This window comes from Populus trichocarpa, chromosome 11 (assembly GCF_000002775.5).
Source record: "Populus trichocarpa isolate Nisqually-1 chromosome 11, P.trichocarpa_v4.1, whole genome shotgun sequence".
In the NCBI taxonomy this organism is placed as follows: Eukaryota; Viridiplantae; Streptophyta; class Magnoliopsida; order Malpighiales; family Salicaceae; genus Populus; species Populus trichocarpa.
In genome coordinates this window covers 2,338,158-2,352,465 of record NC_037295.2, presented here as the reverse complement: position 1 = coordinate 2,352,465, position 14,308 = coordinate 2,338,158, and the positions used below count along the sequence as shown (strand labels likewise).

Sequence of the window (14,308 nt, the reverse complement as noted above, 5' to 3'; positions counted from 1 at the left end):
GTCCAAGTGTTCTTTCAAATTTACAAGAATTGCTTCAATCTGTTCATAACTCTATAACTTTCAAAATACTCCCAGAAACAGAGATTGATTTAAGTGATCACGAATAAGAAAATGGACACATAAAAAAAGGTCCCAAAACATAAATGATTTTATAGTTAACACAAACCTGTTACATACATGGATTCTTTTTCATAGAAGTAATGCCCAATTAACCTCGAGATTCCATTTATCTTCAACCATCCTAAGAAACCATAAATATTTTTTTGTTCTAAACACAAAGTATCCCGTTGCAACTCCAAACACAAACCCACATCCATACCCCATTGTCACAGCTTTCCATCCACATCCATCTCCAAACAATGTTGAATCATCTCCTTCATTAAAGCTTGATGGCGGCAATGATGGCGGCAATGATGGTGCCTCATCACCGTAGCATTCTTTTAGTACTTGAAATCCACATAAACCCAAGTTTCCTTCAAATGAGCTTGCATTAAAGGTGTTGAATTGCTCTCCACTTGGTATTGGCCCCTCGAGTTGGTTATGTGAAAGGTTTAGGATTGCAAGAAATGTTAGACCCTCCAGCTGCATTGGAATCCTTCCGGTAAGCAAATTTGAAGATAGATCTAATGATTCCAAATTGGCCAAAATTCCCAATGATGATTGGATATGACCTGTAAGGGAATTATGAGAGAGGTTGAGTTGTTGGAGTGCTTTAAGCTTTCCGATCACCTTTGGAATTTCTCCCGTGAAATTGTTATTTGACAAATCAAGTACTCTGATGGTACTTTGTATCTTGAGAAGCTCAATTTCTACACCTTTCCATGTTATTTCTATGGAATAGACATAGCTAGAGTAATTTCTTGCTCTCATGTAAATCATGTTTTGATCCGAGGCCATCATTGCTTCAAGACTATTGAAATATTCAGTTGGCAATGGCCCACTAAAATTGTTGTCAGAGATGTCAAGAATCCGTAATTTAGAGAAGGAATTATATGCAGTCGGACCCTTCACAAAGCCTTGGAGTTTATTGGATTTTAGGACAAGAATTTGCAGCCGTGGAAGCGTTTCTAGAAAGCAGGGAAATGTATCCTCAATCTTATTGTTGCCAAGATCAAGAACTTCCAACATTGTGCAGTTGATGATAGACGGTGATATTTTGCCTTCTAATTCATTTCCATTGAGGTTGAGATATTCCAAGCTATTATCCTTTGAAAATGTTGAAGGGATGGTGCCTTGAAGATTGTTCATGCCTAGATGCAATACCGAGAGCATGTTGCTGAAGTTCCCCAAACATAGTGGCATAGAACCACTAAAGCTGCTGTTGGACAAGTCCAGGACCCGAAGGAATCTCAGCTTGCAAATAAAAGAAGAAATCTCACCTGTCAATCCACTATTGGACGCAAGAATAAGGACTTCCAAGTTCTGTTGTTTGAAAACCGAACTTGGGATTGTACCGTGCAAGTGGTTATTACTCAAATCAAGGTATACCAATGAATAGTGTTGGAGTTCACTTATATTGCCTATGAGATTATTGTTATGAAGATCAAGATGCTGTAAAGAAGGAAGAGCTAACAAAAAGGATGGTATTGTTCCATTGAACAAGTTATTGGATAAATATAGAGATTGTAGATTTGAAAGGGTATTTAATTGAGAATGGATAGAGCCTATTAATTGATTATTTGATAAATCTAAATATAAAAGATTGACAAGGCTATTCAAAGAATCTGGAACTTGACCCATAAAATTATTAGAACCGAGAAGCAAGGAATGGAGGTGTACAAGGTTTCCAAGTGACGATGGAATCTCACCGCTTAAATTATTAACTGAGAGATCTAAATAAATGAGATGTGTAAGATTACCAAGCGGGGCTAAATCTGACCTTATAATATTACTATTACTAAGATACATATATTCTAATGACTTTAGATTACTGATTAAGTCGTTTTCTAAATAAACTGAAATTCTTGTATTAGAAAGACCCAACCGAGAGAGGACATTACTCAAATTGGACGAAGGAAAAGAGCCAGTGAGGCCCTTGTTGTCTGACAGATCCAGTGATTCAAGGTTTGGGAGGAGAAAGATGTTACCCGGGAATTTCCCCTGCAATCCACAACCCCAAAGGGAAAGAGATGACAAAGAAGAGGACAGATTCGTCAAGGAATTAGGTGCAACCAAAGACATATTTACAGAACCCAGAGCGAGATCTCTTAGCTTGGTTAGGTTTTGAACAATCTTGTCAAAAGAAATTGGTTCTAGACTTAGATAATTGTTGGAAGAGAGATGAAGGGAAACCAACTCACTGAGTTGCTCAAAATCATATGGAATTGGACCAGTAAGATTGTTCTCTCCAAGATCCAAGTACTGCAGGTGCTTAAATTTCCCCATTGAGGATGGGAGTTTTCCTTGCAATCTACAGTCATTGAGTTTGAGTGATGACAGAGAAGAAGACAGATTCATCAAGGAACTGGGTACAACCAGTGACATGTCTACGGAACTCAAATCGAGTTCTCTAAGCTTGGTTAGGTTTCGAACAAGCTTGTCAAAACAAATTGGTTCTAGACTTAGATCGTAGTTCCAAGAGAGATCAAGTGAAACCAATTTGGAGAGGTGAGAGACTTCTAATGGAACTTGGCCTGCAAGATCTGAAGAACTTAGGTTAAGATGTGTTAGATTGGAGAACTGGCCAAATCGAGAAGAAATATGGGAGGAGTTGAAATCATTGAAAGAGAGGTCGAGCTGTTGAAGATGATGGAGAGAGAAGAGAGAATTATTGGGAAGGAGGGTGCCGTAAAGCATGCTGCAAGAGAGGTCCAGTCCAGTGACATGCCCGGTTTTCAGGTCACAAGAGACCCCATCCCACAAGCAGCAGTCTGTACCCTCTTTCCATGACTCTGTTTTTGGAAAGGGATATTGACAATAGTACTCCGATGAAGCAGATCTACTAATGGAGAAGGATTGTTTGAATTGAAGGAGAGAAAGAGATTGGTAATTTGAGGAGAGTGGAGCTGAAATTGTTGAATGGAAATGGAAGAGAAACAGAATGAAAGAGAGAGATTGAGAGAGGCACAGTGGTGAAAACCCCATGTTTTGCCTTGCAGGATTCAAAGTATAACTGGGAAAGATGAGAAGTAAAGAAAGGCATTATTAGTAGAACTTATAGACAAGCCAGTTTTAGATTGTATCAAAGAAACATTTAGTTAGAGAATCGGAGCAAAGGACGACTACTTTGATCATGAGCACATAATTGTTAGTATTAAAAAAGCTACAGAAACATAATATGAATAATACCTTTTCCAGGATTTAAAAATTAAAAAAAAATAAAGTAAGAATAAAAACCGATGGAAATAATGTATACATCTTGATTAATAATATTTTGTTTTTTTTTAAATTCTTTCCATTCCTTCAATTGATATACTTTGATTTTTTCCTTTTCTATTTTAAATAAAAAATAATTTAAACTATGGGATTATGTATACATAATTGAAATAAAAAATTTGATAAACAAAGTCATCTTCACCTTCTTATGTCCAATCCATTCCACCGTTGTAAATCATGTGTATTTAGCAATGAAATTTATGCGAAGATTGCTTTGCCCACTAAAATGTAATTTCCAAGAAAACATCGGAAGAAAACTTGTTAATAATTTACGATCGTATATAGTTTACATCACAGCTTAAGCAAGTGGGGATGCAGAGTTAAAGAGTCATCCTCACCTTCTTATGTCCACTTCAATCCAGTCTCCAGTCAACACGTTCTGGCAATAGCTTTATTGAACAGTTGCTAGAAAACTGACAAACAATGGAGAATTAATGGAGGTTTGAAGGTTCTTGCACTCAATTAGATGCTGGGGGATTGGTCGTCCTAAAAGGTCTTTCTCTTTCAGCATCAACAAGGGAGAACCACTCTTCATTTGGCCTGTCCTTGACCTCCAAGTCTTCGATCGGAACTTGGATGGAAACCAAGGCAAAGTAATAATGACGCCAAGCAATGGAGCAGCAATAATGACTTTGCACACATATATAATTGTTTTTCACGACCCAAAAAGTCTTTTTTAATTATCCAAGAGTTCCTATCAACTTTTCCTGTGTACTTGGTTGAAATGATATTATTTTTTTACATTTACACATCACAATTATAAAAAATCATTTAAAAAAATTAATTTAATATTTTTTTTAATGAAAAAAACAAGATTAAGTAACCAATAAATTCGTTCGGTGAATATATTGCAATGACATTACTACTGGAAATTAAACAGACAAATTAAGAAGATTGGAGTTTCTTTCTCAGCATCAACCAATGTTCACTGGGTCTTTACTTTTCCAGCATGTGGACATGCAGAGTTTTAAGCACCAAAACCATCGTTGATAAAAATAAACAAATTAATGACTTTCTGAGGACTATAATTTGTATAGCAGCAGTAAGTAAATGACAACGTGCAGGATACACACACACACTTGGACTCTGTTCTTAACCATGTTCAAAGACATTATTGAGCCTGTAAACATAAGCCTCATCCATCTATCATTTGATTATCATCTTACCTTTAGACCTTTTTAAAAAAATACTTAATCTCAAAATTAAATTTTCAAAATGCGCATAAGCATGTGAACTCGCTAGGCTGTTTGAAAGACATCATTCGAGTGGAAACATAAAATTAGCCCCCGATGTATTACCTAACAATCAATTGAATTCCAAGACAATACTTTCATCAATTAGATATCCTAATTAAGGGTTTATAAACCGGACCCCTTTATCCATTTCTGCCAAGTTTTGTATTAAATTTGATGTAAAATTATGCCCTTTTCTTATTAAAATAGGCATAGTAGATAGAAAATATTAAGGAACTTGATAAAAGAATCCAATTAAGAAATGTTTGAAATATTTAGGGCCTAATTAATAAAAGACATTGTATCGAGCTTAATTGAGTATTGAGATATAAGTTGAACCACAATGGTTAATTTGCATACGTCTAGAAGTTAACCTTTGTTTTTGAAAGCTTATTAGAAGATATCCTGACTCATAAATTAAAAAAAATTACAATGAATTATTTCTAAATCTTGCTTTAGGGGCTAATTAAATGGATAAAATAAAAAGATCGTTGCTGTCTCTTTTGGGATGCTAAGGAATCGTGTTGGGGTGCTTGAAAGTGGAACGATGAACGAAGTTTATGCTCGAAACCAAACTTGAATAAATATGTTTATAACTTTGAATGTTTAGACATGCTCCTTCATGGTATGACTACTCTTCCAGAATAACTTGTTTAGAATTAATAGCTTGAGAAACGTTTTAAAAAAAAATTAATTTTTTTTTTATTTTTTTCTTTACTTCAAATTGATTTTTTTTAGTGTTTTCAGATTGTTTTGATATGTTGGAGTCAAAAATAAATCTTAAAAATAAAAAAATTACTTCGATGTATTTTAAGAAAAAAATACTTTTAAAAGCAATCGCTATTAAACGGACTCTAAAACTACTATAACATCGAGAGAGAGAGAGAGAGCATGGTTAGCTATTGATACGAATCCAAGCCCACTGCGTAGCACAGACAACACATCTAATGTAAACTATTAAAAAAACTAAAATAAACAACAACAACAACAACAATTTGTGTAGACATTATGTAAAATGATAGCTTAGTAGAACTATATATACTTGGGCTCTGCTCTTAACAACGTCAAAGGACATTGAGCTTAGAAATGAGCTAAAATCATATCATTTAGGCTTGATATTTTGTCAAGCCTAGAGATATTGGATGTTAACATAAACTCAACTTGTACTCTATAATTGAATTATCACCCTACCTTTAAACCTTCTAAAAAAAACATATTTAGGCTCAAAATTAATTTTTCAGCAAGTCTATGTGTTTATAGATATACTAGGCCTTTTTGGAATTGTAGTAGCGGTTACGGTTCAAAGTGTTTTTCGCTTAGAAATGCATCAAGATGATATCTTTTTATTTTTAAAAAATTATTTTTGATATCAGCGCATCAAAATGATCTAAAAACACTAAAAAAAATATTATTTTTAAGCAAAAAAAAAAATTTCAAAATTTTTGAAAACACAAGTTGGACTACGTTTCCAAACAGGCCCAGTATATGCTCCTCCTTTGCAGCTCGTCTGATGGGAACTATATGTTCTTAGGGACTTTTACCCTCTTATGCCTTGTTGGCTTATATTTTTAATACTAATAAGAATCTCATATCCTTTTTTACCCCCAAATGTCAAATCTCTTATGGCATATAGACGAAACTGAAAGTATTAGCCCAATCATTATATCTATATTGGTCATCTGCGTTAACAACCTCAAATTTAGGAGTAGGAGGTATCATGTATTGATTAACAAGCTAAACTAACTTAGCGTCCCTATCATCTCGATCATCCTTATCTTCCCCATCAAACACAACTATATTAATATGATGCTTATCTTCGTCATCACTTGGTTCAGATCCTCCATAGCAATATGGAGCAAATGTCATGCCTAACAAATGTTCCATATTAACGATTTCTTACACCGAAACTTGTCTACTAACATTACCACCTAACCTATATGGACTAGCTATTTGTGATACTTGTGTGGTGTCTCTGAGAGTTACTTGAAAATCAAGTTAACTCCATGCTAGAAGACTTTTCTCGTCTATGTCTACTATTTAAGTAGAGGTCCAGCATATTAATCCATTGATCCTTACAAACCTAAGCATTGAGTTCACACTTCTGTCACTACAAATTGATACACCAACATAACAAGCTTGACTAACCCTGATTTGCAATGTCCTCCAAGTAATTTCAACTTCTATTTCAAACATATTCCAACCAAGTTGATAACATAGTATTCTTGATAATTTGTTAAGGGACATGTCTGATATAGTAGTTAGAAATTATTAGCTTCTTCCATTATAAGTGATAACATTGTCAGTATTGACAATGATCCCACCATGAAAGCATAATATTCTTAAATTATAGACATTCTGTCAAACAACATAACAAAACACAATTTTAATTTATTAATATCTTAGGGTTAATCAAAATGCATTAATTATCAACTAAATATATAACAAAAAGGAGAGAAACATGGATAATGTAGAGAGAGATGAGTGTTTTAGGGTGCTTGGGGTGTTTTTCACAGTGGAGAGAGAAAGATCTAGCCAGTGGTGAGAAGGGAGGAGCGCGGTACAGAGTTTCTCATGTGTGGAGTAAATTAGCATAGGATCTTATAAATTATGATCTCTTATGAATGTAAATATCTGCCAACCTCACCATTCTCCACTCAGTAGAGTAGCTCATTCAGTATTCTTGGTTTGACATTTTTATGGCTAAGTTAACATTGTAATCTGCATCTATTTGTCCAAAGACTGCAAACAGATCGAAGTATCCTTTTTCTTTCGGTTTGTTTGGACTTGTGGTTTTAGAACTGCATCCAACAGCGTGCCCCTCTGAAAGCTGTTGGGAAGTTAAAGATTGCTATAGCAGGAACCCATTGAAGTATCCTTTTTCTTTATGCTTATTTACTAACCTGTGTTCAGCATGCTTTTGGCATTTGGCATCTGGCTTGGACTAGTTCAGTCAAACTGTGTGAAAGTAATAGTCTTTCACATAGGTTCTGCCTGAATCAAAGCATGGCAAGCAAAAGTTGACCACCTATGTCATCTCTCTCTCTCTCTGAATCAGACAGCCATTGAAGTATCCTTTTTCTTTCTGCTTATTTGCTAACCTCTTTGTTCAGCATGTTACGGCCATGCTTTTGGCATTTGGCCTGGACTGAGTTCAGTCCAACAGTGTCAAAGTAATAGTATTTCACACAGGTTTTGTTGGAATAACAAAGGCAGTAATGCAAAGTAAAAAAAACTCAAGAACAAGAAGAAAATTGAGATGAAGATATATTTTTATTAAGTGTTTCTCTCTAAACTCTTTTAGTTATTCTCTCTTTTTGTCACTATCTAATAATGCTCAGTTACAAGGTTATAGCAGATTATTCTAGATAACCCACAGTTAGAGCCTTCTATTCTAGATGTGAATCTTCGGTTCATGGCAGTCCCAAGACTGAAACACCCTGCCCCAGTGGTGTTTATCCATTGTTGAACCTCTTGTTGACACAACCATAGCCATACGACCTCATGTACTGGTCTTCAACCCAAGTAAATACAGTTGGGAAGACTGACTGGCTCAGTTGGACACATATTAAGAAGTCCCCAACATAAAATTAATGGGACTGAGATTGCAGAACCTATCGCTTGAATAGCAGAATTGAACTATATGGATAGGCAAAAATGACCAACATATATAGCTCAAATTCACTGATTAGAGCGCGGATGGAAGCTGTCAATCAACAAGAGAAGTTGCAAGAAATTTGAAAAACCTAACATGAGAGAAAAAGCAGAACATGATATCATAGGAGGGGAAAAGCAGGAAAAAAGAATGACATCATAAGAGGAAAAACAACTGAATTTCTAAACAGAAAACACAGCGAAAATCCAAGGGAAATGGGAACGGTTCAATACTAGATCGACACCAAATGAATAGAAGTTTCGATCGAATATAAATTGAATAGTGATTCCAAAATTCTTTTTTCTCGTCCCTGTAAGTTTGGACGCCAACATAGTGGGTCTGATTTTCCATAAACTAACTCATACAAGCATGTTAATACATCTCATTAGTTTGAGTTCACTTGATCTCAAATTCTCTATCTTGCCCTTTCAGCATGCCTGAAACCATAGAAGGCATGATCCACATTTACCAGCCGCACAATTGCTTCATCGACAGTCAGAGGTGGCATGTCAAAGTACTTTGTGTGAACAGCCTGAAAATGGTGTAGATAATGAGTCTATGGCAGACAAGAATAATATGTCCAGGTGGGCAATGGTTTACCTAGCCAAAAGCATGCATCAAACTTAAAGGTAATAGAAAATATCTTTTACATTGACACCCAGATGTAAAGAAGAATTTTGAGCGCCAAGCCATGATTTGGAAAGATGAAGATGGTAATACATTTTCCTTGTGCAACAGTCCATAAGTATCTGGCTAAGAGAACCGATATGGTATTCGCAATAGTTCACAAGTTATAATGCTAAAACATTATATGCAAATTACATGTGCCGTAGTAATCGCCAAATGGTGCAATGGGGAAAGCCCTTTCGAACCGTTGGGAGTATAGCTATTCACTACAAGTCTATATTAATGAACTCACAAGAATACATAAGACTTACATTAGATGGTATGAAGCTATGGATAGTAACTAAATGCATATAAAACAACTAAGACAACATAAATGATAAACCGCGAACAAAAATGTTAAAGAGCCCTACCTCATCAAGATTGTCGTCATCTTTTCGCTGTGAAACTGTATCTGCATCATTCTCCACCACTTGTGACATTGGCTCCCTAACCTTCAACTTATTAAATCCTTTCATGTGTCTACCATGATCGGATTCCTTGTCCTTAATCTTCCTCAACTTGTTGAATAATTGACGACACCAAATCAATACTTGCTTAGATTTCTCCGCATCTTCCTCTGCCCTCACCACCCCATGACTTTTAGTAAACACAGTAACCCAAAATCACAAAAAATCTAAAATTCAATTCATAATTTGAAGGGTACCTTTCTAATCCTTGGGCCTTTCCCCATCTCTCCACCTCTAAAACACAACCTTACATCAACTGCCCGTACAAGATGACAACGTTTCTGAATTGCCTGTCGTACTTTGTACCCGACATGCTCTATAACTGTATCAGTCAACTGTTACATCGAAACATTTGTTACAATAATTAATGATTAATTTGACAGAGGGAGGAGGAACATCCCATGACATCTTCACTGAGTATCCACCATGGATCGAAGGGATCTTTGTTTTCCTTCAAGTTTCAATAATTTTCACGTTTTTTGCATTAAAAAACTGGACTTTAGAGACACTTTCGGGGAGTGGATCTTTGTGGAATTCACCAAAGAAGAAGCTAGTGAAGTAGTAGGAGTTGTTGATGATAATGGCTTGTTTGCAACGAACCCAAGAGAGAAGCCATCTGCAAATTTTCTTATGAGGGTTGTTTGGATTGCTGGAAAATGAAGGAAAATAATGGGGTTTTTAAAGAGGTACTATTAACATGACAAATGGACAATGACACGTCAGCTAATTGATTAAGTTGGGCCCCACTTTATGAGGGATGAATCTTTATCTGCCAAGTCCACATTCAATTTGTGGGAAACATAAAACATTAGCCACAAGTCTATAAGATAATTATAAGTTAAGTTTAAGAACAAATAATGTCATCAATTATGTCCAAAGTATTGCAGAGGTTTCTCAATTGGATCCTTCCATCCATTTTCTCTCAATTTTAATGTTAAGTTTTCCTTTAATAGACCAGTTTCATTGCATAAAACAGTAAAATTATAGGGAAATAATTTTTAAACAAATTGAGAAAAATACCCAATTGGGAAATATATGGCGTATTGTGGATCTAATTGATAAAATACATTGCTCAGGGTCTTGATTAAGATACATATATAGTTTAAGGTCCAGAATGAGGTTTACCCTTTAATTTACATGCATGGAGTCTTCAAAGTGGGGGCCACCTTCTCCTTGATGGCTCACCAATCATGATCTTGCTTGAGCGACAACAATTATTACCATTAATTAATTATTAACATATACTACAAAGCATGGCGGATCCCATGTCAAGTTCTGTTTTTTTCTTTTTTTTTTTTTTCAGTAGATGGGTGAAATTCTTTGTATTTATTTGAGATATAAGGGTTTTTATAAGATTTCAAAACTTGATTATGGATTAATTTTGATGAGATATATTTTAATTTGTAATATTAAAGAATAATTAAAAAAATAATAATTTGACAGATTATCTTAAATTTTTATAAAACAAAATACATATTAGGATCTATCCTTACATTTCAATACAAGATGGCGTAAAATGTTAACTAATTTTTCCTTTGTCATGATACTATTCATGAAATTTTAATATTTTTTATAAAATATATATTAAATTTATTTTTTATTAATTTAAAATTAAAAATAAAATTTAATTAAAAAAATAAGGCAACTCAACACCGGTTTATCTATCAAACCTGAGTCATGAGACTAAAATAATCCTATAAAAAAATATCAAAATAAATTATAAAATTCAATTCTCGATCAATTAAAATTTTAATAATAAAATTAAAAAAACCAATAAAACAAAATGCTAAACCAAATGTTTCAGTCATATTATAGGCTAAATCCACTCACTTAAAAATCCCAATGATATATGAGTCCATAAAAAAAAGACCTTCGCACGTAAAATCTCAAAAAAAATCAAACTAAAAAAAAATAAAACTCACGAAAGTATAGCAATATGTTAGACCAAATGTTTTTGAGCCCGCTTCTCTCTAAGAACATATTAATTTAGTAAGATATAATACCCAAATTGTTTGGTAAAAAATCAGCTTGTTGTAACCCAATTTTGGATTCACCAAGATTTTCTTAAATGTTATTTTATTTCTATTATTATTTATAAAAATCCAAAAAAAATTAATTAAAAAGTTTAAAATTCAAAAATATATTTTTCTCGAGTCAACCGCATCTTTCAACCAAAACCGAGTCCACCGGGTCAATACGGGTCAAACCATGTCGACCAGGGTAAAAAATGAGTTTCGGGCTGTTTCGGGTCAAAACCGTCATTTTTGACCAAAACCGAGTTCACCAGGTCAATACGGGTCAAACCATGTCGACCAGGATAAAAAATGAGTTTCGGGCCGTTTCGGGTCAAAACCGTCATTTTTTACCAAAACCGAGTTCACCGGGTCAATACGGCTCAAACCATGTCGACCAGGATAAAAAATGAGTTTCATGCCGTTTTGGGTCAAAACTGTTATTTTTTTGGTCAAAACCCGGTCCACCGGTTTTATATCATTTAAAGGTTTTTTTTATGTTTCAACATAATTTTCGGTAATTAAAATTGATTTTTAGCGGTTGAGTTTGGCTTTTTCTAATACTGATTTGAGTTTTTAATTTTAATTATATAAATATATATTATTATACATAATAAAAAATAAAATAAAAATAAAATAAAATAAAATAAAAAAATTTGTCAAATGGGCAGTTGCGCCGAAAGCAAACGGTGATTAAAAAATAAGATTTGTAGAAATTTGAGATTTGTATGTAACCTGTCATTGTCATTGCTATAAATAGACAGTGACAGTGCGGACGAAAGGAGGACGAGAGGAAGAAAAGAAAAAAAGACAAAAAAGAGAAGAGAGATTACATACATACTATTCAGGTTTTTTTACTATTTCTTCACGAGAGTAGGATATTGATTTTTATTAAAAACAATATGAAAAATATTAAATATATCCTAACCGTTAGATCTAATAGTGTTTAGATCTGAACCGTTGATTTAATAAATACAATAGGGCTTATCACACCAGATTAAAACCCAGACACATCTCAGCCCTTGAAATAATCTAAGCTTTGATCCCGTTGCGCCACGTCACCGGGTGTACCGAGATTTCGGTGCACCGCGTCGCACCCGATCCCACCTCTGTTCATCCGGACCGGCCGATCAACCTGCAGATTGGGCCAATCACAGCCGCATGATCTTTCCATCAGAGATCCAACGGATCACAGGCCTCAGCTGCATAGGTGTACCGTGCTTGCGTTCTCACCGTAGCATAACCCAGAGCATCTCTCTCCTCTCGCCGGCGACTCCCTCTCTCTCTCCCGATCTCCCATCTCCGGCCATCTAAAGCTTCCAAACCACCACAGAAAGGTCGCTATCCTCATATAAAGCAAAACCCCGTCAGGTTTCAGCGTTTTCTCCGCCCCATTTGTCCGGAAAAGGGCCGCCATCGTCGGCTGCCACCGAAGCTTCAAGTCGTCGATTCTCACTCATCAGCTATCAACGGCCGTCGAGACCACCGCCATCAGAATCCTCGCCCTCAGATCTACCAGAAGCGACCATTTTTTGGCCGGAAATCTCGCCAGAAAATTTCACCACCTACAACAGTAACCGCGCGTGGGCCACACGCGCCGCCAGTGGCATTTTCGTAATTTTCGGAGAAATTCGAGGGTATTTCAGTATTTTACCTATACAGTGGCACTCAGGTAATTTTTCGGGGTTTCTACTGGTATTTTTTATATTTTTTTATATATAAATGCTTGTAAATTTTCTTGCATGTTGTAAAAAAATACAAAAACCAAAGCCGACATGTCTCTTTTTTTAAAAAAAAAGGACCGATGTCAAAAATGTAAATACCAAATATGGATTATGTCCATTATTTCTTTTGGTAACCCAGACGTAACTCTCATTTTTAGGGTTAAAACGTTATATTTTAGACAAGTCTCGTAATTTTTAGGGACTGATGTCATTTTTAACGCGTCTTCTATTTTTAGGGACCGACGTTAACCATTTAAAAAAAAGCAAGTTACCAATAAACCCAAAATATAATGGATTATATCCATTATTTCTTTTGGTAACCCAGACGTAACTCTCCTTTTTAAAGACAAACGTTAATATTTTAGACGAGTCTCCTAATTTTTAGGGACTGATGTCATTTTTAACGTGTCTCCTATTTTTAGGGACCGACGTTAATCATTTAAAAAAGAATTACAAATAAACCCAAAATATAATCGCATTTGAATCAAACAAAAAACACACAAGTAATGGTAACCTTTCTATTGAAAGGATGTTTTAAGGGTGGTGTCTACCTTTCCTTAATCATAACTAACCCCGTACCTGAATCTTTGGGACCAGTGTCTAATTTGGGATTTCTAGTTCCCTCAAATTATTAGATGGCGACTCCAATAAAATCTTTATTTCCCCCAATCGAGAAAAAAAAACCTTTTTTGTTAAATAAACAAAAAAAATAGGAACCGTCGCCCGACGTCGTGTATCGACACAGCTAATCAGATATCATACTCAATATCTACAAAGTGGAATTCTATTCATGTCTAATTAAGGTTGTGAAAATTATGAATTCACTCATAAAATTATATAATTTTACAAGTTAATATGTATATAACAAGTAAAATCAAGTTAAAAATTTAAAAACCAGCAAAATCAATTAAACTTGAATAAATTTAGTCAAACTCGATAAAATCAGCCAAATCAAACCGATTTCACGAGTTCGACAAAAGTTTACAATATTACTGACTAATACCAGCAGTCCACAATCCCCACACCCGTCTTCCCTTTTCTCTTTGCCAAATCTCAAATTCTCAATCTCAACCCTACTGACTAACACCAACAGCGCAGCTGATTCCTGTTCCACTCTCCAGTCTCCACTCACCAGCAGCGCAAAGATTAATCTCATTTTTTTCTTTACTTTGTTTGCCTC

At 35.0% G+C, this 14,308-nt stretch overlaps 1 protein-coding gene and 1 pseudogene across 1 annotated transcript; both read right to left on the bottom strand.

The window, feature by feature from the left end:
* Positions 1-127: 127 nt before the first annotated feature.
* On the bottom strand, positions 128-3,313 carry LOC7496443 (receptor-like protein 9DC3). The gene has a single exon (XM_052445621.1). It carries the CDS (start codon positions 3,082-3,084, stop codon positions 190-192), a length of 2,895 nt encoding a protein of 964 aa, XP_052301581.1. The 5' UTR covers positions 3,085-3,313; the 3' UTR covers positions 128-189.
* Positions 3,314-8,507: 5,194 nt separating this feature from the next.
* On the bottom strand, positions 8,508-12,821 carry LOC18103224 (ribosome-binding factor PSRP1, chloroplastic-like; annotated as a pseudogene).
* Positions 12,822-14,308: the final 1,487 nt, after the last annotated feature.